This window comes from Penicillium cosmopolitanum (genome assembly GCF_028827165.1).
Source record: "Penicillium cosmopolitanum strain IBT 29677 chromosome Unknown utg000008l:1.0-4398992.0:1.0-4402845.0, whole genome shotgun sequence".
NCBI classification, from domain to species: domain Eukaryota; kingdom Fungi; phylum Ascomycota; class Eurotiomycetes; order Eurotiales; family Aspergillaceae; genus Penicillium; species Penicillium cosmopolitanum.
In genome coordinates, this window is record NW_026622678.1 from 562,654 (window position 1) to 585,466 (window position 22,813).

The 22,813-nt window shown below is 48.8% G+C and overlaps 10 protein-coding genes across 10 annotated transcripts; 7 read left to right on the forward strand and 3 right to left on the reverse strand.

Moving 5' to 3' along the window:
• Positions 1–1,009: 1,009 nt before the first annotated feature.
• On the forward strand, positions 1,010–2,898 carry N7509_006756 (Ytp1 family protein; the record flags this gene model as incomplete). Its single annotated transcript, XM_056631393.1, is given in 4 exon segments — positions 1,010–1,265; positions 1,331–1,658; positions 1,669–2,662; positions 2,725–2,898. 4 exon segments carry the CDS (start codon positions 1,010–1,012, stop codon positions 2,896–2,898), a joined length of 1,752 nt encoding a protein of 583 aa, XP_056486944.1.
• Positions 2,899–3,846: 948 nt separating this feature from the next.
• On the forward strand, positions 3,847–4,701 carry N7509_006757 (dienelactone hydrolase family protein; the record flags this gene model as incomplete). The annotated part of the gene is made up of 3 exons (XM_056631394.1): positions 3,847–3,934; positions 3,996–4,436; positions 4,496–4,701. The coding sequence occupies 3 exons, from the start codon at positions 3,847–3,849 to the stop codon at positions 4,699–4,701; spliced, it is 735 nt and encodes a 244-aa protein (XP_056486945.1).
• A 630-nt stretch (positions 4,702–5,331) lies between these two features.
• N7509_006758 (uncharacterized protein) lies at positions 5,332–5,892 on the forward strand (the record flags this gene model as incomplete). Its single annotated transcript, XM_056631395.1, has 1 exon — positions 5,332–5,892. The coding sequence occupies one exon, from the start codon at positions 5,332–5,334 to the stop codon at positions 5,890–5,892; it is 561 nt and encodes a 186-aa protein (XP_056486946.1).
• Positions 5,893–7,393: 1,501 nt separating this feature from the next.
• Positions 7,394–9,000, forward strand: N7509_006759 (uncharacterized protein; the record flags this gene model as incomplete). The annotated part of the gene is made up of 3 exons (XM_056631396.1): positions 7,394–8,101; positions 8,227–8,255; positions 8,382–9,000. The coding sequence occupies 3 exons, from the start codon at positions 7,394–7,396 to the stop codon at positions 8,998–9,000; spliced, it is 1,356 nt and encodes a 451-aa protein (XP_056486947.1).
• A 1,024-nt stretch (positions 9,001–10,024) lies between these two features.
• N7509_006760 (GPI-anchored transamidase subunit GAA1) lies at positions 10,025–13,516 on the forward strand (the record flags this gene model as incomplete). The annotated part of the gene is made up of 10 exons (XM_056631397.1): positions 10,025–10,082; positions 10,162–10,299; positions 10,387–10,468; positions 10,523–10,588; positions 10,650–10,771; positions 10,825–11,034; positions 11,576–11,753; positions 11,814–12,052; positions 12,109–12,974; positions 13,031–13,516. 10 exons carry the CDS (start codon positions 10,025–10,027, stop codon positions 13,514–13,516), a joined length of 2,445 nt encoding a protein of 814 aa, XP_056486948.1.
• A 148-nt stretch (positions 13,517–13,664) lies between these two features.
• N7509_006761 (proteasome regulatory particle lid subunit RPN9) lies at positions 13,665–14,988 on the reverse strand (the record flags this gene model as incomplete). The annotated part of the gene is made up of 3 exons (XM_056631398.1): positions 13,665–14,306; positions 14,397–14,632; positions 14,724–14,988. The coding sequence occupies 3 exons, from the start codon at positions 14,986–14,988 to the stop codon at positions 13,665–13,667; spliced, it is 1,143 nt and encodes a 380-aa protein (XP_056486949.1).
• A 751-nt stretch (positions 14,989–15,739) lies between these two features.
• On the forward strand, positions 15,740–16,679 carry N7509_006762 (class I SAM-dependent methyltransferase; the record flags this gene model as incomplete). Its single annotated transcript, XM_056631399.1, has 3 exons — positions 15,740–15,777; positions 15,837–16,008; positions 16,116–16,679. 3 exons carry the CDS (start codon positions 15,740–15,742, stop codon positions 16,677–16,679), a joined length of 774 nt encoding a protein of 257 aa, XP_056486950.1.
• Positions 16,680–17,569: 890 nt separating this feature from the next.
• On the forward strand, positions 17,570–18,148 carry N7509_006763 (uncharacterized protein; the record flags this gene model as incomplete). The annotated part of the gene is made up of 1 exon (XM_056631400.1): positions 17,570–18,148. The coding sequence occupies one exon, from the start codon at positions 17,570–17,572 to the stop codon at positions 18,146–18,148; it is 579 nt and encodes a 192-aa protein (XP_056486951.1).
• Positions 18,149–18,277: 129 nt separating this feature from the next.
• On the reverse strand, positions 18,278–19,943 carry N7509_006764 (FAD-dependent oxidoreductase; the record flags this gene model as incomplete). The annotated part of the gene is made up of 4 exons (XM_056631401.1): positions 18,278–18,581; positions 18,638–18,984; positions 19,034–19,713; positions 19,769–19,943. 4 exons carry the CDS (start codon positions 19,941–19,943, stop codon positions 18,278–18,280), a joined length of 1,506 nt encoding a protein of 501 aa, XP_056486952.1.
• Positions 19,944–20,339: 396 nt separating this feature from the next.
• N7509_006765 (fungal specific transcription factor domain-containing protein) lies at positions 20,340–22,317 on the reverse strand (the record flags this gene model as incomplete). The annotated part of the gene is made up of 4 exons (XM_056631402.1): positions 20,340–21,276; positions 21,333–22,028; positions 22,079–22,156; positions 22,220–22,317. The coding sequence occupies 4 exons, from the start codon at positions 22,315–22,317 to the stop codon at positions 20,340–20,342; spliced, it is 1,809 nt and encodes a 602-aa protein (XP_056486953.1).
• Positions 22,318–22,813: the final 496 nt, after the last annotated feature.

Here is a 22,813-nt window from a genome sequence, read left to right on the forward strand (position 1 = left end):
CCAATTTCTGGGTAACTGAGGTCACTTGCCTCAACGCCGAGTTCGACCTGCATTTCGGCCTCCCGGCTGTTCCGAGAGAAAATGAAGAGAAAGTAAAATTCCCTGATTGGATAGTTCTTTCAAATGTAAGAACCATTGCCAAGGCTGGATGGAGCCTTTCGATTTTTCCCTTTTCAGTGTTGATACAAAGTGAGCGTTGGACGTGGTGCAAGACAAAGAAGTTCTAATGGGGTAGGACAATCTGGTGTACATCGTATCTGTATAGGAGGGGGAGAACACACCGACCCAATGGAATATTATCCATCCCTACCACAAGCACCAGGTGTAAATGCTCTAGATGATGCACGGAGCTCTGAGCTAGTTACTGAAACGGCAATTCGGGCCAGCCTCTCTGCGTGAATCATTCTAGCCAGGGAAAAAAAAAGGAAAAAAGAGGGAGAGAACGGCTCCTCGGAAGCGCGGCTTGTTGCCACGCACTCCCTTTCTATCCCCCGCCCTCGGAGTATTGGAAATCAGCGATCCTTTTCACTGAGGTCAGAAAATCCCCAAAAAAAGGACATTAATTATTATTGCACCTTTCTTCACCTTCAAGGAAATCGGCACCTTATTCCAGAATTATTAATTCTCTGTCCCACTGACCTCTTATATACTGGGCCGACCTCCCCCGCTGCCTATACTTCCCTTTCAGCCCTATTACTCGATCTCTCCCCTATTACCCCCCAGCCCGCTCTAGACTCATCGGATGGTCTCTCAAATTCACTCAATTGATGAGTCATTTAGTTCAGACCGGTTTCTGGCAAAGCAAATGAAATTGGGAGAACCACGAAAATAAGGAAGCTTGCATTCACTGAGGAGTCTGGAAGCATCGTTACGTCACGATTCGACAGAGCTTCAATCTCACGCCTGATTGAAGCTCTACCTTCCTCACTCTTTCCCTTTTTCTTCCTTCGTACATGGTATACGCTCCTCACAATAGTTATACCTCAGCTTTACGACCGACTTCACGCCTATGCGGCAAATAGCTACTCGCGCCGCCCTTGCGGCAGTTTTCCTCGCGGCCTCGGTGCTCGCGCATGATGATGAATCGACGAATACGAATATGAATATGGACATGAACATGAACATGAAGACACCGGCCTCGGCGGACCCTGTACATCCAAATAGTGAAGGACCGATGAGCTACTTCGCCTACGATAAACACAGAGGCGCCATTTTGGCGCATATCGGTTTGATGGTCGCGGCCTGGTGCTTCTTGCTTCCTATATGTAAGTATCAGCACGGACAGATCGGAACCACGCGGAGAGGAATGGAAACTAACTGACGGCTTTAGCGGTCATGCTTAGCATTGCGCACTCACGATTTGCGCTACCGTCGCAATTCGTGTTTATGCTGTGCAACGCCTTCGGCTTGCTTCTCGGCATTATTTATAATGAGCAGACACCCGACCTATACGAGAATAACGCACACCACAAGATCGGATGGATTATCACCTGGGTGGTCAGCACTCAACTCATCTTGAGCTTGATCTTTGTCTATGCCGGCCGCGGCGAGTCGAAGACTGAGTCTAGATCTTTTGAGCGTGCTACTTTCCTCCCCGTCGCAACCGATGGCAATGAGCATGTCCGCGTTTTCCCTACTGCTCCAATGCACGAATATAGGTGGTCTCAGGGACAGTGGACAGGGCACTGAACCTAACTCGCCCAGCGACAGCCCTGCCTCTCCATCTTTCGAGCCTCCGGAATACGACGGATTCGAGAAACCCGAGGATGATATACCCAGCGAGACTACTGGACCGCGCCGTTGGATCAAGAGCACCTTTGTGGATCGTTTCCTGTCGAGACTCGTGCCTGGGATGGTTTCCAACCACGTCTTGCGCGTTTTCTACGTGGTATATAAGGTGATCGACCGGATAATTCTTCCCTTCGGCTTCGTTGCTATGGCCTCTGGTGCGGTCACGTATGGCGGTATAATGCGCAAGACGGATATTTTCAATGGCCTGGCGCACTTTATCAAGGGTGGGATCTTCTTCTGGTATGGTGTGCTCACCCTCGGCCGCTATATCGGCTGCTGGGCGGATCTAGGCTGGGCTTGGAACAAGAAGCCCTCCGCTTCCATCGTCGGCAACTGGAAGTCCAAGGTCCCGTCGGCAGAATGGACTGAGTCCTTTGTCATCTTTTTCTATGGCATCACTAACGTCTTCCTGGAACACCTTTCCAATGCGGGCAAGGGGTGGTCGACAACGGATTTGGAACATGTCTCCATCACAGTCCTCTTCTTCGGTGGTGGCCTGGCCGGCATGCTCTTTGAATCTTCGCGTATCCGTGATGCCCTTAACAGCACAATTCTTCGCTACCCAGGACACGGTACTCGCGATGAAGGCTGGCAGCTTCCAAGATCACAGACCGTGTCTCTAAATCCTATGCCGGCTTTGGTCATCCTACTCCTTGGTATGATGATGGGTTCGCACCACCAAATGAGCATGACCTCGACAATGATACACAAGCAATGGGGTAACATGCTGGTTGGTTTTGCACTAGCTCGCTGCATGACCTATGTCCTACTATACATTCGCCAACCCACTTCATACCTACCTGCTCGTCCGCCGACTGAGATCGTCGCTGCATTCTGCCTCATGTCTGGAGGTCTTATCTTTATGATGAGTGTAAGTACACACTGAGTCTATAGATGGGAACCCTGGCGATATGATATACTAACTCGAACCAGACTCGCAACGTCATCGAGGCCATGGAATATTACGAAGTCGATGCGATGTTCACCTTCACCGTGGGCCTGGGCTTCACAGCCTTCATTATGGCTCTGGAGATTCTGGCCATTGCACTCAAGGCATGGGCCGTGAAGCGCGAGCAGCCTCCACAGCTGACTTACCGCTTCCCATGAATCATTTCCCATATTATGTTTCTGTTTGATAACGATACCCCTTACAATTATGTGACTTTTTTTTCCCCTTGCGGTCATTTGCATTTATTCTTATCTATTCTTATTTATTTCTCCTCCGTCGGTGCAAAGTTGATTGTCAAATGTTACCAAGGACGCTCAATCTCCGCTCTGCAAAATCTGGGGTTTTTAAAATGTGTGATGTTAAGATGAGTAACGGATTAATGTGGTGGTAGTATTCTTTATTTTTACGTGTGGGTGATCATCCAGGATTTAGAGACAGAATGTCTGATCGTCTACATTTTCATACAGTATGTAACTACTATTTACTCTATTTAACCTTAAAACGGCGCCACTCTAATAACTTAATAAGCCTTTAGCCGGGTCGGGGATAAGAGGATTAACGCCGGGGGTTTTCCGTGCCGAGTACCGAGTCGGCAGTTGAGCTTTCTTGTGCTTCCCTGAGGTCATCACAACATCGATTAGTGAAAATGTTCAATGGTTAGAATCTTATAGTTAGAATTGGACATTTTTTTATCTGATCCAGCGATACACATATTATCGTAGGTGAAAGATCCATCAAGTATAGCTGTAGAAGCGTTGAGCAACAGTACATTAATAATCGAACACAGGCAGGTTGTGACCACGAGGGGTAACGGCAGAGTGGGTCAGTGATGGATGCACAGAAGCTCGACATTGTGCGAGCCTAGCGGCACATCTGGCAGTTGATTGGGCCAGTTGTGAAGAATTGGAGGCCTGGAGGATTGGAGGTGGGAGTAGGAACGGGTCCCGATGATGGAAGGAGGGGCTATGATTTAATCAGAGCTCCCCTCGGATACTTTTCTGCAATCCAACCCTCCCCTCTCTCAATTTCTCTCTCCAACCTCTGTCCCTCCTATTCATCATACCCACTCACATATTTCCCCTATTTCCTCCATTTCTTTGAACACAATGGCCTCCAACCCTCCCGCTGCCTGCTGCGCCTCTGGCTTCAAGCATGAGGGTACCCCTCTCGGCGAGGTCAAGAACGTTGACGGAGGTGAGTGACAGCTAGAGTTTACATCGGAAAATCCCCCAGCTAATCAATCAATCCACACTAGTCAACACTTACATCACCTCCCCCAAGGACAAGAGTGATAAGGCTGTGCTCTTCCTTACCGACATCTTCGGAATCTTCCCCAACGCGCAGCTCCTCGCCGACGAGTTCGCCAACAATGGCTTCCTGACCGTTATCCCCGATCTGTTCGATGGCGACCAGATCTCTGTTAAGGACATGGAATCTGGCAAGGCCGACCTCCCCGCTTGGCTCCCCAAGCACCAGCCTGGCAACATCGACCCCATCATCGAGAAGACCATCAAGTATATGCGTGAGACTCTTAACGTGAAGAAGATCGCCGCCGTCGGCTACTGCTTCGGTGGCAAGTACGTCACTCGTTACCTCAAGCCCGGCCAGATCGACGTTGGCTACAGCGCGCACCCTTCTTTCATTACCCACGAGGAACTGGGCGCGATCAAGGGTCCTTTCTCCATCGCCGCTGCCGGTATGTAACACTTACCTACTCCACACGACTTCAAGATTGAGAATTCTTCTAACACAAAGCAGAGACCGACAGCATCTTCACCACCCAGCTCCGCCACGAGTCCGAGGAGACTCTGATCAAGGCTGGTCAGCCTTGGCAGATCAACCTGTTCAGCGGCGTGGCTCACGGCTTCGCCGTCCGCGGTGACCTGAACGACAAGACCCAGAAGTGGGCCAAGGAGCAGGCTTTCTGCCAAGCCGTTGTTTGGTTCAACCAGCATCTGTAAGAGTGGGTTGCTATTGAAGCAATGCCGGAATGAATGGCACAGTGCTTGGCTGGCTCATGGTGAAGACATTGCTGATGATGTGTAGAGTTAGTGACGATACACAGACGGCCAAGTTATGAGGAATGAAAAGCTCCAAATAAAGCTGTGATGAAAGAATATCCAATGAACAATTTGAATTTAAATGAAGTGTGCTACTAGTAGTAGTAGTAGTAGTAGTAGTAGTAGTTTATCAATATCTCCAAGTCCCAATTTCTCATATTTTCCCATTTGAATTTTCAATTATAACAAAACAAAACAAAACCAGGTACAATTGCGATCCGGTTGAATTACTAGTAGAAGAAGCAAACGAAATCCGCCTGATTCTATACACAACTTGAATGTACTTCTGCGACCCTGGCCAATCATGGATAAACGATGATTATGTCATCCGACATGAATGGTCGTTGTGGATCGCCCTAACCCCCGTTGAGGGAAAGTGCGAAAGTGGGAAAGAAGGAAAGAGCTTGGGCGAGACCCAAAACATAACAAAAGTCGGCGCTAACTCTCACCAGTCAAATTTCAATGTGATGATTCATTTTTGATTTCTCTCATTCCCAATGATTTCCACCTACATGAGTTCCGCTCGCCACGATGGAGATGACTCGGGTATTACCCTCGAATTTGAACTTTACCGCCTGTCGAGAAGACTTGAAACTACCGAGTCTCGAGGACATGCGTGTTTACTGGCACACTAAAATGCTGGCTGCACAACGATACATGGCTGTCATGAACGAAGGCTTCAGTCTGGCCCTCCATTTAAACAATGAACGATATACGGATGAGCTAGAAGCAAACATCAGGAAGGATTTCAGCACTCAACGGCCGCGTGTTATTGACAGCTTAGAGGATCCTGATTTGAGTTGGACCGATCTTATCAGAGAGACCAATGAAGCTTCTTTTACCCAGGTCGATAAAGGGGTCTTTTCGTGTTCTGTTCGCCGCAAACATACCGTCCAAATGACCGCCGAGGATCGCAAACAAGTCAGCCATTACCACTCTATCTCAGTTGTGCATCAAATACCGCAACAAAAACATGTTCACATCGAGAGAGATACCATTTCTGAGCTCCGCACTTTTATTTCAGCTTGCAAAAAAGATCGGGAAGAGGGTGCGTCTCTTGGCAACACGCTATTTGTTCGAATTGAAGACTAACCTGAGTAGCGGCCAAATTCGAGGAGAAATTGGATGATCTTCTGAGGGAACGTGATTACGAACTACGCGAATTACAAGAGACTTGGATAACTTCGTCGCGATCGATATCGTCTCCGCGCAATCTCCCTTCGGAGTCTACGAATATCTCGACCGGAGGTTTACCAGGTGCACTACCGTCTCCCCAACCGCATGAACCACTTGTACCTCCAGGGGTGTTTGACAGGCCTGTTCCTCGGTGGTCTCGAGAGCCATCACCCGCCGACTCTGTGATAATTATAGATTCCGATGATGACCCCCAACAAGCCACCACGTCTCACCAGCCAAGAACAGAAACTCGAATTTCAACTCGAACACCAACCCAATTAGCCCCAAATTTCAATCCGGATAAGACACAAGAAGCCCCATTGTCGTATTCTGCAACCGATCAGCAGCTAACATTGAGAACTCAAGACGGAGGTCAGATTACGAGAGCTCCGATTATGAGAGCTCCGATAGGGCCCCGGGGTCGATCCCAAGAACCCCAGAAGAAAAGTTACACGATTCTCATTTTATCGCCTTTCAACACGATCGCAAGATTCCTTGGTCTCGAATACGAGAAAACTACGAACAAAGATTTAAGGTTGCTAGAACTCAAGGAACCTTGACTGTGAAATATTTTCGCCTACCAAAGGAGGAGCGAGTGTCGAGCGGATGCGTGGCGTTGAAGCTTCACTCAAGACCGCGTTTGAAAGAACTGGTGGAAAGACTATGGCCTGGATGATACTGTAACACTGTATCTATGGAACTGCGCATTTTGGCGCTGGGACTATTATCATTTTTTCTTGTTCTTGCTATGAATATCGGGCGTCATGGTTCAAAGAAGGTGTTTGTTATGTGCTGAGGATTGCAAATATCTTTCTGTATCTGTCATTAATATACCCACTCATTCAATCCTCGTTACATGTGCACAATGTGAGGATTATTACAGTTATGCGAGTCTGCCAAACACAATTTGAACCCTTCCGAGGCCTGGGCCTAAAAAAGGGGTTGAAATGTCCCTGATGACCACTGAGGATTAGGGCTCCTAGCCTCGGAATGGAGAACTACAAAGAGAAAGGGGAACTGGCTACACAGAGACCTCCTGCGTGTGCTTCGAGGATGAAAATAACTTGAACCAACAAAGAAATGACCGGATTTCTGGCACATGTACTGGTAGAAAAGCAAAATTGAAAGAACTTGAACTTGAAGCATATTCAATGCGGCCGCTTTGACAGTCGCCGTGGCATTGAGTCGGAGTCTTTCAACAGCAAGGCTGCCCAGGCGGTTGCTTTCTTTCACACCCGGACTTTGAAAGAACTCACATCGACAACCTGAACATGAATATGTTGTATTTGCGGCGAGTAAGACTATTTAATCAGTGTACTACCTTCATCCAGGTGATTTAGGCGAAGGAATTGATCAATCATTCTCGTCTGACGTATACTTCTCCGAATTTGAGTTCTATTTAGATACTTTCTGAACAATGCCACGCAAGCGCAAGGCGGAGACTTCTACCGCTAGACCAGGTCCCTCGCGGCCTGGTAAACGGTGGAAAACAGAGATGATCGAGCTCGAAGAGAGAGACATATTTCTCAAAGCCGAGGATGAGAGCATGAAAAACAAGGAGTTGAAAAAGGTAATCGACTCTAGATATACTGGAATATACCCTCCCACAGCCCCACAAAGGCCCAAAAGACAACACAGATGGCGATGGACAGGTCTGGAACCTCTCACAGACCCCAAGAAGCTGCCTCAGCTGTGGAACTGCGCTGAGCCTGATCTTGACGACAATGACATTGAGGGCCAGATCCAGAGGTGCCATGAGAGAATCGAGGAAAACATAATGCCCGATATATTTCGCAAAAGACTCGCTCGATATCAAGCCCTGAAGAAAGAGAAAGATGATCTAATGGCTTCGGAGCCGGGTCTTGAGTGGGGAGTTGTGCAGCGCGTGAAGGAGCTGATCCAGATTGGACAGGAGCTGGAGAGAGGTGGCGACCCGGAGCAAGAAATACCAAATCTTCTGGCAATTATCGATGCCTATAGAACTAAGAAGCTGGAATGGGAGTGGGGAAAGGTTACATACTGGGTCCACGGAAAGCAGGTCAATGAAGAGCCACAGGAATTTTCGTGGGACGATTTTGAGCGCAAAGCTGACACTGCTGGGGGCAGGGGGTTTTGGGCAGAGGGGGTAAGTTCGTAGTATTCTATCAACATGTATTCAATACATTAACGAGGCTTGGACGAACCAGATTTTCAGCGGGCCAGGACCCTATGACGATGAGTGGACACTTGGAGCTTTAACAGCTGTTCCAGGTATACATCGATGGGGCCATGTTAAAAGGGTACGTTGCTCCTAGAAAATGATGCGATGATTGAAGTGAACGAGATCAATTTTAGAAGCAAAAGCCCTTCTAACCGAGTTGCTTTCTTTAGGTACCCTGTCTCTTGGATATACCTGGCTCTAATAGCATGTTTCCAGTCGAATTTATGGACGATACTGGAGCCTTCATTACAATAATTGATCAGCGCGACCTAGACGATATGGAAAGTCAGAGCGGAGTAAAAGCAACAGTAGCAGGGTACAAAACAGGGGCCGGTGTCACCGGTAGCTTAGCACTAAAAATAATAGAACTGATGATCACCCTTCCTCATCCCACTGATCATCCGGAACAAACTCGCCTGCCTTTTTTCAAGATATTCTGCGGTGTCAGAAATATACCACCAGGAGCTTCGCGTCATAGACTTCTGGGGCCTTGGCTAAGACATGTGATATATACTGCAACATCCCCCGATGGACAACACGGTCTATATTTGCTTGATACAAAGGATGATTTCAAAAATGTTCCTAAGTCGACAATTCCTCTAAATCGCAGGTGGATCCACGATCCTAGTTTCAAAGATACTCTTCTGGCGACGAATCAAGCAGCGGTAGCGGCGGCAGCAGCAGCAGGAACAGCAGCAACAGGACCGGCACCGCCACCACCGACAGCAGCGGCAGCAGCAGCAGGAAGGGCAGGGGGGATCGCGGTTTGCCCCAAATCCAATGGCGCCGAATTTCCATCCAAGTGGGGGAGGTGGCGGCTCTAGAGGTCCTTGAGCATCGTGATGCGTATTCAATCCATATTGCCCCATTATGCTGCTTCCGAAGAAGCTCAAGCTTGGTGGTTATAAGGCTTCTCAACCCAAGCCAATATGGACTAGAGGAAACTCTGACTCTTTCGTTTTCGCTTGCCTTCCTTCGCCTTGGATAACTTAGCTTTTTTAATCTTTTTCTTTTCTGTCATTCAATCATTCAATCATTCAATCATTCAATTTTTGTATATTGTTCGCCAGGTGTGTACTGTAGTACTTATAGTGTAGTCTGTAGTAGTAAATTTTGGATGGGCGCGGATGGCCATGACTTTTGCCCTAACCCCAAGACGGACTAGCGCGATCGCCACTTTCGAAACGTCCACGCCCGAACGGCCAGTCGACACTCCGCGCGAACACCTCTTCACCATCCTCCTTGGCACTGTCGTGGTGCGAGTCTCTCGCTTTGTCGGCAAATACTATCGCCTTCTGCTCTGGAACCCCCTCATTGTGTTGTATCTCGCCCATACTTCTACCGAATCGAGATCGCGTGCGCCTCGTGAGTTATCCCTGGAACGAATACGAAGTTTGTATCCCTCATCATCCGCGAAGCCTCGGTGATGCTAACTACAATCTTCTTGTATTAGACGTCTGCCTTGCCCTAATTCCTCCGATTCTTCCGTCTTCCGTGGAATAGACCAGTTTACGCGAGTTCTTACTTGTCGCGTCCCAAAAAGCCAGCCTGGTCCACTTACCCCATCGACGTCTTCACACGAGACCGAGTGGACTATTGAATCCATCGCCGCCTCCATACTATCTTGAGAGCTAGAATCGCCTGGTTTGACGTGTTAGAACGGTTGAGACGACTATACTTCCATCTGATCGTTTTCGCCGCATACAAAATAAACATGGCGACCCCAGCTGCTCTCCCCCCTTGCCTTTCAATCCCTCCCGAGTCCGATCATACTTGGTGCGGTTACCGCTTTTCACCCGCCTTGTGCTCTTGGTGATCCTTGCTTTTTGGTTGTTGGAACTGCAAACAATGTGGAGTGTCGTACAATGGGGAGCTCTGATCCCAGACGAAATTAACCTCGGAACGAGTATGTCGTCGCCCCAACTTACCACACTGCCTTGGGTTCGGCCTGGATTAAGGGAGCCTTACTGACTGGCGGAATCTAGTGTATCGACTGAATACCTATCCTTTGATCCACACTGGCTTTTTCCACGCGCTTTTGAATGCCCTGGCCCTGACGCCGCTTTTGGAGCGATTTGAAGCGGAACATGGCACGCTCACATCCATTGCCTTGTTTGTTGGTCGTAAGTATTGCACCGAACTCTGCAAGTTCAAAATGGAGGATAGAGTCTTAAGTTTTGAGTGTCGCTGACGAGGCATCTTCTTCCCAGCTCTTTCCACCTTCCCCGCCGGTATCTACCTCCTGATCGAGAAGGTTATCCTGCACAGCAACACGTCTGTGGTCGGATCAAGGTGCGTACTTTCCCCGAAGATGGGTGGTTGACCATGTGCTCATACCGTCTCTAGCATTTGGGTTTTCTTGCTCCTCGGATCCGAAGCCATCCGAACCTATAAATCGAACCCCCACTTTAGGTATGTGAAAGCTATGCGACAGTATTGGTTTCAATGAGATTGTGGCTGACCGTTTCATTAGCCTCGGCCCGTACAAGATCCCTACGTGGACATCGCCTTTGTTTGCGTGTGTGGTTCTTTCTATTCTAGTCTCCAACGTGAGCTTCCTTGGCCACCTCTGCGCCATTCTTATCGGCTATCTCTGTAAGTTTCTTCTTGAAAATCTCCATCCACGGGCCATGGACTAATTTTCCCAGTCGGCCTCGGATACTTGAAGTTCCTGGTGCCGCCCGAGAAGATTCTGCGATGGATCGAGGGTAAGCTGAACCTCCTCGGCCGGCTGCCGCACTATATCTCTGTCGACCAAAAGACCTTCGGACGCTATGGGGTTCTTCCCTCCTCTAACAATGCGGCCAACGGCAACAACGGCACCCCCATGAACTTCCTGGGCACCAACCAGCGTCTAGGTGCATGAGGAATGGGAGAAAAGAAGAAAGAGAGAACCGCCACCATTTATCTTAATATTCGTGTGTATAGTTTGACATAGTGTTTTATTACGTTGACGAGGGTGTAAAGGGGGCATTGGGTTATTAGCATAGCGAGTGCATCTATAATTCTGCGCATTTGGTCCTTCTCGTGTGACGTAAATTCCCGTAAACATCTCCGAGCTCCGCAACTCCACCCCCAGCTGGCCTCTGCGACAATCGTCTACCAATTCGATTCAGTTGACCGGAATTTTGTTGCCAAGTGGGAAGATAATTCCTCATGATTCCCTCGAAATGGCCCTGAAATGTGAGTGTTTGGACGCGAGCTACCCTGGACGCATCTCTCCCTCTCTCTCCCCTCCCCAGACACCTGGGGACAACGAGACCCTGACAGCTTTCAAATGACAGCCGCAATCCGCAACCTGCGGGAAAACCCTCGCTTCCTCTTCACGCGTCTTCCGAATATCCTATCGTTTCTCTGCATCGTCGTCGGCGTCGCTTGGCTACTCCTCCTACCCCTGAGATGACAATTCGCGACGGACCTACATCTCCGAGAATGCGCTCCTGCCCGGCCAGGTCCACGCCTATTTCACTGGCAGTGAACAGAACATCTTTCGGGGCTATAAGCAGGAGCTGCAAACTTTATTGAACGAAGGTCGTAAGGCCGAGGACCAAGAAGCCGAGGTGGAGGTAACTCCGGCGTAAGTGGCATGAATACAAATGGGCAGATGCAAGCAGGACGCGCCCTAATGGTATAGCAGGGCCTCGAACAAAGTTCATTCAATTCTACAAGCCGCAGGACTGAAGGTCGCAACGCAGAAATACGAGTACACCTCGGCTGGCATTACCCACCAAGGCGAGAACATTTACGGCATCATTCACGCACCGCGGGGTGACGCAACAGAGGCAATTGTATTGGTGGCAGCATGGAAGACAGCAGATGATGAACTCAACCTGAAAGGCGTCACACTAGCTCTCACTCTGGCTAGATACTTTAAACGTGAGTTTCCACTTAGAATAGGCATCCCCGGTCAAGATACTAAGACGCTCAAATAGGATGGTCCCTCTGGTCTAAGGACATCATCTTTTTGTTCACCCCGGATAGCAAAACAGGAACTCAAGCCTGGATCGACGCCTACCATGACCTTCACCCAGAGTCTGTTCAACCTCTGCCATTGAAGAGTGGAGCTTTGCAAGGTGCCGTGGTCATCGAGTACCCCTTTGAACACCACTTCCAGAAGCTTCACATCGTCTATGATGGCGTCAACGGCCAATTGCCTAACTTGGACCTGTTCAACACGGCTGTTGCCATTGCAGGCGGCCAGATGGGTATTGGTGCTAACCTCCAGGAGATGTGGGAGCACAATGATAGCTATGAAGCACGTCTTCAAACGATGATGCGTGGAATGACGAAGCAAGGCCTCGGATATGCAACGGGAGCCCATAGCAGCTTCATGCCCTATCACATCGACGCCATCACTTTGCAGCCTAAGGGTGAAGGATGGGAAGACGAAATGGCGTTGGGTCGGACCATCGAGAGCATGTGCCGCAGCTTGAACAACCTGTTGGAGCACTTGCATCAGAGCTTCTTCTTTTATCTGCTCATGCATAGCAACCGTTTCGTCAGTATTGGAACTTATCTCCCTAGTGCCATGCTCATTGCCGGAAACTTCACCATCATGGCCATCGCATTGTGGATGCGCACTGGCTATTACCCGGAATCGAAGCCGGACACCCCAGCGGGCGAAAAATCCAAGAGTGAAAAGACGTCAAAGACGGGAGCCCAGAAGATCGAAAAGGCAGTTAAAGTGAATGAGACTGCCCTTCCAGAGCGTCTCATGGCTTTGCCATTGACCCTTGTTACCGGTCTACACCTACTCGGTCTGGTCCCCCTCTGGACCTTCAACAATATCTTCCACCAGGTGAGTTTAATTGATACAAACCAACAATCATACTTTCGTTGCTAACAGAATCGTAGTATTTTACAACTGCGACGTACATCTTTGTCGTCGTGGATATCGTTTTGCCATTATTTTTGGCGGCACTTCTCTCCAACGGCCTGGGCGTCTCGAAACCCATAATACCACAGCAATACCATTTGATCAAATCCTTTGCTCTTCTGCTACTCGGCCTCTCGCTTTCCACGCTTGCGACCCTCAACTTCTCTCTCTCCTTTATGATCGGCCTGCTCTGCGCACCGCTCAGCTTCATCGGCCGCCTCCAAGGCCCTGCCGCCCTACGATATGGCGTTTCTAGCCTGGGACTTGTGCTATTGAATCTTCTTTCGCCACCAATCGTCCTTCTGGGCGTGTGTTGGTATACCGGCGTTTCCGTGGAGACAGTGCTAACCCAAGCTGCGTTCGGCTGGGATGTATGGGGCATGTGGACTCAAGTCGTGGTGTGGTGCGTGTGGTGGCCAGCCTGGCTGATTGGATGTGTCCAACTGGGCTCATCGATCTTCTAATATACACTCTTAACGCCCTCTGGGTCGCATATATGGTCAAGGCTATACAGTACTCTCAATTTCTTACAAATAAACAAACCACGATTCATACAAGCAGAACCATCTTATTCATTATTGATAAAAAGTGGCTAGGGAAATATAAAACCATCTATGCAGCCCAGACATCCTTGCCAACGCCCTCGATCCAGTGACCAAGCTGATTAACACCGGCATCCCAGTCTTTCAAACGGTTCCGCATGCCATCAATCTGCTTGAGATCCAGTACCTTGGGCTGAACCCAATGGATTTGTGCCACCTGCGCCACCTGATCAATGGAACCCTTCAACAATCCTAGGGACAAAGCCTTCATGACCAGGTGCTCGATCTCATCAGGTTGCACCTTCGTCTCAGAGGCGATAGCATCAAAGGAAAGGGAACGGTCATGGGGCGGGCGGTGGAAGACCATCTCCGTCAGCGCGGAGAGAGAGATCTTCTGGTACAGGAAGACGCGGTGCGATTCGAGTAGCTTGTTCTTGCTGATATTTCCGGCGAGCACGTCGTAGGCGCCCAGGTCGCCGCGGTTGAAAGCGAAGAGTAGCTCACGCAACCAGTTGTGCGGTGTTGGGGTCAGCGTATCCAGAATCGGGTGCAGGAGAAGCTCTCCGAAGTTGTAGATGGAGTCGGAGACCAGAGCGGCGACGCTGAGGTTATAGGCGCGGGAGACGCGCTCCGTTTCAGGGAGATCTTCGAGGTCGATACAGGCCAGGTAGAGAAGGGCATTTTTGTAGAAAGAGGCGAATTCTTGCTTAGCCTAGAATTGAATTTGTTAGTATACCAACAACTCTTTTTGCTCCCCTTGTGTTCGTAATCTTTGGTTTTTTTGGTTGGAAGGTAAACGTACGTGGTAGTAATCCGCGTTCACTTTGTAGAATGACGCATGCACCACGGTCTCGACTGAGTCGAACGAGTCCAGTGCCTTTTGGCAGGATGCTAGGTCCTTCTGTGCCCCCTCTAGATCCTCCAGCTTCAGCTTGACATTGGCAACGTCGGCGAGCGCATAAACGTGTGCATCTTGTGATTCGGGCTTGTCGACCTTGTCGGCGAGGGATGTGAGGAAAGCGAGGCGTTCTTTATCATCTGTTGTGTCCCGTACGTAAGCAATTGTTCATGTATCCAGGTACGAGGTACGAGGATAATCATGACAAGGCTCTAGGGGCTTTCAACTTACCGGCACACTCCGTCGCGGCCATCAAACCCAGCGCAACGAACTTGAGCTGGTTGATCCGGTCGGCGAAGCTAAGGACGAAGGTCTTGAAGAAGGCTAAACGATGCGGGGCACTATCTGGCAGTTTGAAGAATTCCACCAGTGCGTCTGTCAACTGATGCCACAGCTTGCGCTCCCAGAAGTCTTCAAAGGTGAGGAGATAGGTCTGGGTCTTGGGGGTGCCATTTGCTTGCTGCTCGGCCAGGAAATCGGGGATCTTGGACTCCATGGCGGCGAGCGGGAGAGTGAGTGATGGGGGGGTCGTAGATGAGATCACTTGTAGGAAGAGATGGCGATGATGGATAATGAAGAGGGTAGGAAGGAGGAGAGTCGTCAAGAGATGTGGGGATTGGAGGGAGACACCGGCCGGAGCTGATGATGTCTTTCCATTTTGGAGCTCCCGGGCGGTGAGCAGCTATTACTAGTGGTGGTATACATCCAGTTTACAAGATAACAGCAACCCTGCAGAAATGGTCAAATGAGTATATATCTCGGTCATTCATAGTTGTATATTATCATATCAATAGGCTTGAAGGTGTTAGGCTTGAACCCATTATGTTTATCATCTATATAAAGTGAAATAGTTTCTTAGGAGTACCAGTAACTGAATCCAGACCGTGCAGATCACAAATCCACCCTAGCTACTATAGAAGTGATATTCTAAATTCAAACTTCGGACACATTTAGTCTTTCCGCTCATCCCATATCTCTCCGGCCTCCCCATTAAACATGGTGGATTGACGTGGGGTGGTGAAGGAGGAAGTTTCCGAGAAAGTCTGAATGTCTCCGAGCGGGCCAAGTCAAACACTTCCCAAGGTCAAATACCTTTGGATAGACCTGCCCGCTACGGAAGGTTCCCCTCTTTACAACATCCTCTCCCCTTTTTTATATAAACATTCAGTCTTATCTTGGAGGATTTTTCTATCTTCTCACCGTGATACTTATTCAAGAAGCTTATTTCAATTGAAATCACCTTCACCATGACTGACTTCACCGAGGCAAATCGCAAGTACTTCGAGTAAGACATGCTACCTGAGACACATCCATTTGATAGACAGCTGACTGGCCCTTCTATAGCCAAATGGCGACCAACTACAAAGATCGCTTTGCCAGTGCGATGAAGACGCTATCCGACCAGACATTGGAGCACCGACTCTGGCTGAGCGATCGATGGACAGATACTGAGGCTGGCCAAGACAACGAAGTTAAAATGCTTGAATACGCCTGTGGACCAGGTGTGATCTCAATGGTGAGTTGAATTGTCAATATAGAACCTTTGTGAAATTCTTTTTTTCATTCCCTCTTTTTCTTCTTTCACCGAAGCGGCCACCAGACTAATACTTCACTTTATGGCAGACGCTTGCACCATATCTGTCCAAGGTCGTCGGCATCGACGTGTCTGATAACATGATTGACGAATTCAATCGCAACGCCAAATTGATTGATATAGCCGATAAGATGGTTGGATATAAAGCGGATCTACTCAGCGATTCTGTTCCGGCCGAGTTTTCGGGTCCTCATTTTACAGAGTTCGACATGGTGACAATCAGCATGGCCTTGCACCATTTTGAATACCCGCAGATGGCCCTTCAGCGACTAGGAAGCCGACTGAAGAAGGATGGTGTGTGTATGATCATTGATATATTGTCTCGCTCCGGACATGATCATGGGCACGGCGATGGCCACGGTCACGGCCACGGTCACGGTCACGGTGAGGAAACGCATGGTCATAACTTCGGTGATGCCGCCCACACGGTCAAGACCCACGGATTCTCCCGAGAGGACATGCAGAAACTGTTCGAAGGAGCTGGGCTAGGTCGTGCATTCAAATATGAGGTAATTCCCGAGGAATTGGTTTTCAATAAGGGCGAGAAGACGCACAACGTGACCGTGTTCATTGCTCGTGCCCAGCGCTCCTGAAACACGAGATCGATTGCTAGTAACCGTGGCACCACCATCTTTGAGATCTTGAATACATGTGAATTTAAAGAATGAATGCGAGTGTTTCCATACAAATAGTAGTGATGGGGTACGTTGTAGACCAGGATGATCCATGTCATTCCAGCCTCTTCGCAGTGGGTCTCTTGAGGACCCACCGGAGGACCCTTTGGATGAAAATACAAACTTGAACCAGCCTGAGGCGTCTTGAAATATAAGAGACCGACGGAAGCTCGATCGTTTACTCCGTAGTTCATGTTGGCTATGAATTATTTGCTTCGAGCCTGAATTGTATATGGCATAAACTTTGGCCTACCAGTACTATTTATCTTGTTATTATTCCGCAGTAGTTCCACGGTCACACATTATACTCGTACTGTACATTGTTTTGGATGGAATGGAAGAATCCTAAAATAGCTCCGGGTCGGAGGTCGGCATTTACCACCAAGGGGCGAGCGGCCCTAAACTTTCCCAACGCCATCTCAAATTTCCTTTGAGATTGGGGGCCACGAATCGAATCACTAGGGGACCGGACTGCGAATAGTTCACTTCGAAGGCTTGTCTGCCAGTTAGCGATCCAATGGCATCTCAAAACCAGCGCCACTCGGCTCTTGGCAGGGACCAGGTTGCCCTTTGCTCGATTTTCAAGGACCAGATGCATCGGTTCCTCCGAACGAAAGTTTGATGCTAGCGCCAATGGGGAGTACAGGCCCGGAGAATTGCTTTGGATTGCTTTGGCATATAAGCAACGCCTGGGAACTTGGCTTGGAGTTCTGCACCTTCGATCTTACTGCCAACCGTCTCTCGTTAATCTCTGGCAAGACACTCTTTCTAAACCCACTCGAACGGTCTCAGACTTAATATCTCACAAAATGAAGACATTCACCGCAACCCTCCTTTTTGGCCTTGCAAGTATCGCATTGGCCCGCACCGATCTCGCTGGTTGCACCTCGTCGCAAACCACCAACCAGTGGCACGAAGCCAGTATGATTTGGTGGGTGCCTGAGAGCGGCGAAATTTGCGAGTTTGTCGACTGCGGCGGTGGTCGCGCTCCTCCCAAGACTACCCAGCCTGGCTGCCCACTTTACTCTGGTACGGCCACGCTCACACCCAACTACATGCCTGGATGGGGTCCCAACGGCAAGATCGCCGCGTCGACTACCACCGTCGCCGAAACCACTTCTTCTTCTACTTCTTCTTCCAAGACAAAGACAACCGGTGATTCAACTGAGTCTGCGACCACTACAACAGACTCTATGGTCACCCCTGCGCCTACTTCTTCCCCTGCTGTGTCTATGACTACTGTGACCTCGCCTACCTCGAAGTCTGGAAACGCCACTTCTTCCGCGGCAACCTCAACCAAGACAGGAAATGCTGCCGGTGCATCGTCCGCGAACATGGGAGGCATTATGGTCATTGCTGCTGCTGTTATGGGTGGCATGGCGCTGTAACCTACAGCACGCGTTTAGTGATGTTCAATATCCGCTGTTTCAATTTACAGAGTCTTTTCCATAGAGTTGAGACAAACTCAATCTATAACTAATTCAAATCAAAGCTACGAACATCCAGAAAGCCAAAAGCTAGTTCCAGCTCCCTGCCAGCCAAATCTCTTCTGCCTTTTTTGGATCCAAAAGCTCATCAATAGTCCACGGGGTGTGCACATAGCCGCGTGGAACATTGGTATTCTGGAATGTAGTGCCATCTTGCAAATGAGCCAACGCCTTGTCATAATTGTCGATGGCGTACTGTTCTGGGTCATGATTCCATAACCAGGCACCCAATAATCCGACAAGGGTTCCCTGAGGGTTGTCTTCATCAACCGGGCGGCTTCGAGCTACTCCGTTGATCATCCCTATTTTCTGCAGACAAGAGACACGGTCAAATCTGATTTTAATGCATAGTTAGCATTGCACCGCACTGAACCATATTGACCAACGAACCGTAGTGTGTTATGAACCCGGGTAGCCCACGGTATGCTGTCCTTCATTGAGACCTGAAGGCAAGTTGCCAAAGAGACGGCGTCTTCCAATCCCTGAGTTGCCCCATTTCCAGATGATGGAAGAAAAGTATGTGCTGCATCGCCAATCTGAGCAACCCGCCCAGCTGGCGATACCCAGCAAGGTTGAGACTCTCTTAACACCAATTTAAAATCGTGAATACGGTCCTTAGGGGTCGCTCGGATTGCCCGATCCCCAATCTCAGGCCATCCTTCGATCTGTGAGGTTTTGCGGAGTACGTCCCGGAGGTCTGCCGTTTTAGTCCAGGACTCTGTTTCGTCACTCTGGTTCTAATAATTTTGTTAGAATTGGAAAATTCACCTAAGGATCTATTCTTACTGGATATAACAAAAGCCCAAGACAGATAATCGGGTGTTCTTTCCCACAGGCAGTGATATTCCGGATGTCTATATGGTGATTAGATGAATTCTCTCCCGAGAAAGGAATCACATACCCCTGCCAAAGCTCCACAACAGCTATCCCATTTTCCACACCAGAAAATCTCTCAGACATGAGAGGGTCGGCCTGAACTACCTCGATAGGGATAGTCCCTCCATAAATCGAGCTCCCGGATGACCTGGCTCGAACCTCTTTGCCCATCGTAATGATCGAAGACTTACTTCCGATTCCATCGGCAGCGATGATTAAATCGGCTTCAATTCTTTCCTCATTCTCGAGGACCACACCGGCCTTTTGACCTGCAGCATCTTCATAATATTCAACTGTGCGTTTTCCGTACTCGACAAAGATACCGATTCTCTCCGCTTGATCGGACATCATCTTGTGAAATCTAAGCCGATTATGTCGATAGACCTTATTTGGACGCGTAATACCATTGAACGTGGTTTCCTCATCATCACTATTATTTAACTCAACCGGGAAAGGGCCGGCAACCTTCTCTCCATTTATCTGATGCCACGAAGTCCAAATCGTATATGAAATGCGTTCATTTTCCTCCGCCATTTCTGGCCACTTTTGCAAAGCACGAATCGCAGCCGGCCCAATACTGAATCCGTCACCTGAGATCTGAATTAGTTAACTTAGAATGTCTGAGTATCGGACAGAGGCTCCTACCTGATCGAAGACGCATAAGGCTTTTTTCGATAATTCGAACATTGTGCCCTTTACGCCAACATTCCAGGGCTGCGAGAAGCCCGGATACTCCGGCTCCAACAACAAGAACAGAAATCCCTGTAGGTGGTGACCGTTCAGGGAGTCGTCTTGCTGACTGGTCAAAGTCTTCTGTCATTTGGGGCGCAGATGATACATTCATGATGAAGCAAAGTAGTAAAGTCGGTTATTACTAGTTCGTAAAATTTGGCTATTAATCGCGAGAATCGCTATTCTATTCTACGCAGATTGGCGAATTATTGTCTTCTTATATAGTAGAGCTTCTCGCAGCTTTTGGCCCCCGGTGCTTTGGAGACGGAGGCGGAATTCCGTTCGACCGGGGAATGGTCGGACAACCCCATAAAGCTATAAGTCTGAACAGCTGATGTCTTTCTTATCCACATCCGTATGTATTATTAGTTTTATCTTAGCCTATGAGGATATGTGGCGTGGCCAATTGATTCATCCGTATACATTGTAACCGGCGCCCTTCACGAGCCAATAATATTGCGTTCTATATGCATGAAGTATTCTTCTACAAATTCTGTGGGATTTCCACACCATCGCCGAGCGCCAGAAAATCGTCAAACGAAAAGTATGGGTCAAATGACATATTGAACAGGAAGTCAAAATCGACCGGGTCTTGTACTTCTTGGAACCGGGATTTGTCTAAGGCTTCCTTCCTTTGGCGATGGCATTCTTTCATGAGGCGCATCCTATTTGGAAGTCTGCCAAAGGCCTCTGGTAATTGAGCCGTGGGCCGTGGGCCGGCTTCTCGCTCGATAAGTTGTCGAGCATCTTCGAGTTTGAGCATTATTCGGTCGATCGTTTGATCGAAGTCAATTGTATCCTGCACATATTGAAGATCCCAACCGGTTTCGCTCTGGAACAGACTTAAACGGGAAAGGGCGACGACCGCGTGGCCAAACTGGCACCAGATAGTGAAAGGTAAATAAATAAAACAATGAGCCGAGAGGGAATTGAAACCATTGAAAAATGATTTTGTCGCTTGAAGGCAGCGGAAGAGAATGCCCAACCGTGTAAGAGTATAGCCACTACACTCAGCATCTGAAAGATCTTCGCTGAGAGCAGCTTGATACAATAGTATTTCCAATGTATCGTAATGGAGATTTAGTATGTCTGCGTTGAATATATGAGGTGATATTCGAAACAAAAGATGACTAGAAGTCTTACTTGAATAAGGTGACTCGCAGGAGAATGAGGTCTTCATCTTTCGGAGGTCAGGTTCGAAGCCTCGTATACTCAAGCCCAGTGGACCTGAGAGTCCCGGGTAATCGAACTCATCGAAGCAAATTGTGTGAACAATCCTATCGGCAAGATGCATAGTACGAACCAAATGCACAAGAAAGGCATCGGTGGGAGATTCTAATTCCACCTCTATTATCTTGCAGCATTCGTCTGTATATTTCTTGAACCGAAGTGGTTCCGTGTCCCTGACACAGGAGGACAACCTGTAATTTTGTCAACGTTTTGCTCGCCTCTCAAGGAGAGTGTACGACCGGCGTACATAACACTCAAATAATAGCATCCTAAATAGGCGCGTCGCTCTTCTAGAGTGCGTAAAGGCTTTGAGTTGGCCAAGACATCCAATTTCCTTACATAGCCCATTGGCTTGGACAATCTATTAGGGGAGCTTAACCCCACAGCCAAATGCAAGCTTACTAGCTGGCCCAAAGCTAATTGCATAAATGCATCTAGTTGGGCGGGGCCCTGAGTAAAGTGCTGTGGGGTCAATCCTGGTAGTACTTCTCCAGTCTGTCCAGGAGCAGGTGAGTGTCCAATGAACCATGCTAAGAAAACAAGGAGACCTTGTAAAAGATCGAGACTTTGCTCACTCCGTAAAACAATATGCTCGGCTACATATTCTTTGACGGTCTTGGAGAGCTCTCGTTGACGCGATGCATTCTGGCATGCGACCATTGCGAGATTAAGGAAGAGAAATGGCTTTTCTTGGCGTAATTGCTCTGCTGTGAGGCCGGTTGGAATCACGATAAATGGGAATAAATGCACCATTTTCGTGGAAAAATGTTCCAAGAGAAGTTCGCCTTCTTTCTCGCTTGGGCTCTCTTGGTCTTCATCAGGAAAGACGGTAGACGACTTTGTAGCCGATGGATTAGAGTCAGATGATTGCGTAACCGATGGTTTTGAGGCCGCTAGCAAAGCGACCATCCGGTCTAACTTTGCCTCGAGGGCAGAGACTTCACTGCTTGTTTGTTAATCAAGCTATTCTGAGGCACATGCGGTGTCACTCACACGCTGTTTTTGGTTGGCTTTTGGCGTCGATGTGCCCCAGGGGCTTGACCACCGCACTCCTTGCCTAGGCGATGGCATCTGAAGATCTTTAGCCTAGTTTGGAACCATGCAAGTATGTATTATCCATTCTACCCAACTCACCGTTTACATGTCTCGTCGCTTTCCCGGTCACACCGTGCCTTTGCCTTGGCGCACGCTCTACAGGCTTTCGGCATCCGCACTCCACTAGAATCGGCCATGATGTAGCAACGCTTTCTGCAAAATCTCGAGACTTTGGCTTTAAACCATGGAGGGGCAGGTAGCCGGTCTTGAACACGTTGCTTTGATGGTCCTTACTGGTTGAGGTTAGGGAGAACATGTTGTCGTGTCTTTGGGGCTGAGAAGGACCCCGGGCGGTCTGGACTCTGAAATGGGCTTGAACAAATCCAATTGGCATCTACCAACTAACTACTAGTATTTGTAGTCGCAATTGATATGGACATCTTTAAGGCTCGACAGAACCGGCTGATTTAGTTGAAAATCATGGTAAACGTTCATATAAAATGAAGATAATAGAAATGACGGAAGAATAGAGCGAGCCGGGGCCTTTCCTATCGAGCCCAGGAAACCCCACTAGAGGGCAAGGGATCATTCAAATGATTGGACATGGTTTAACTGCTAATTTGTGAACTGGAATTTCTTAAGCGGGGACAGAGTTCCGTCCCTCTTCCACCATCTAGTTGCTTGGACTGGACA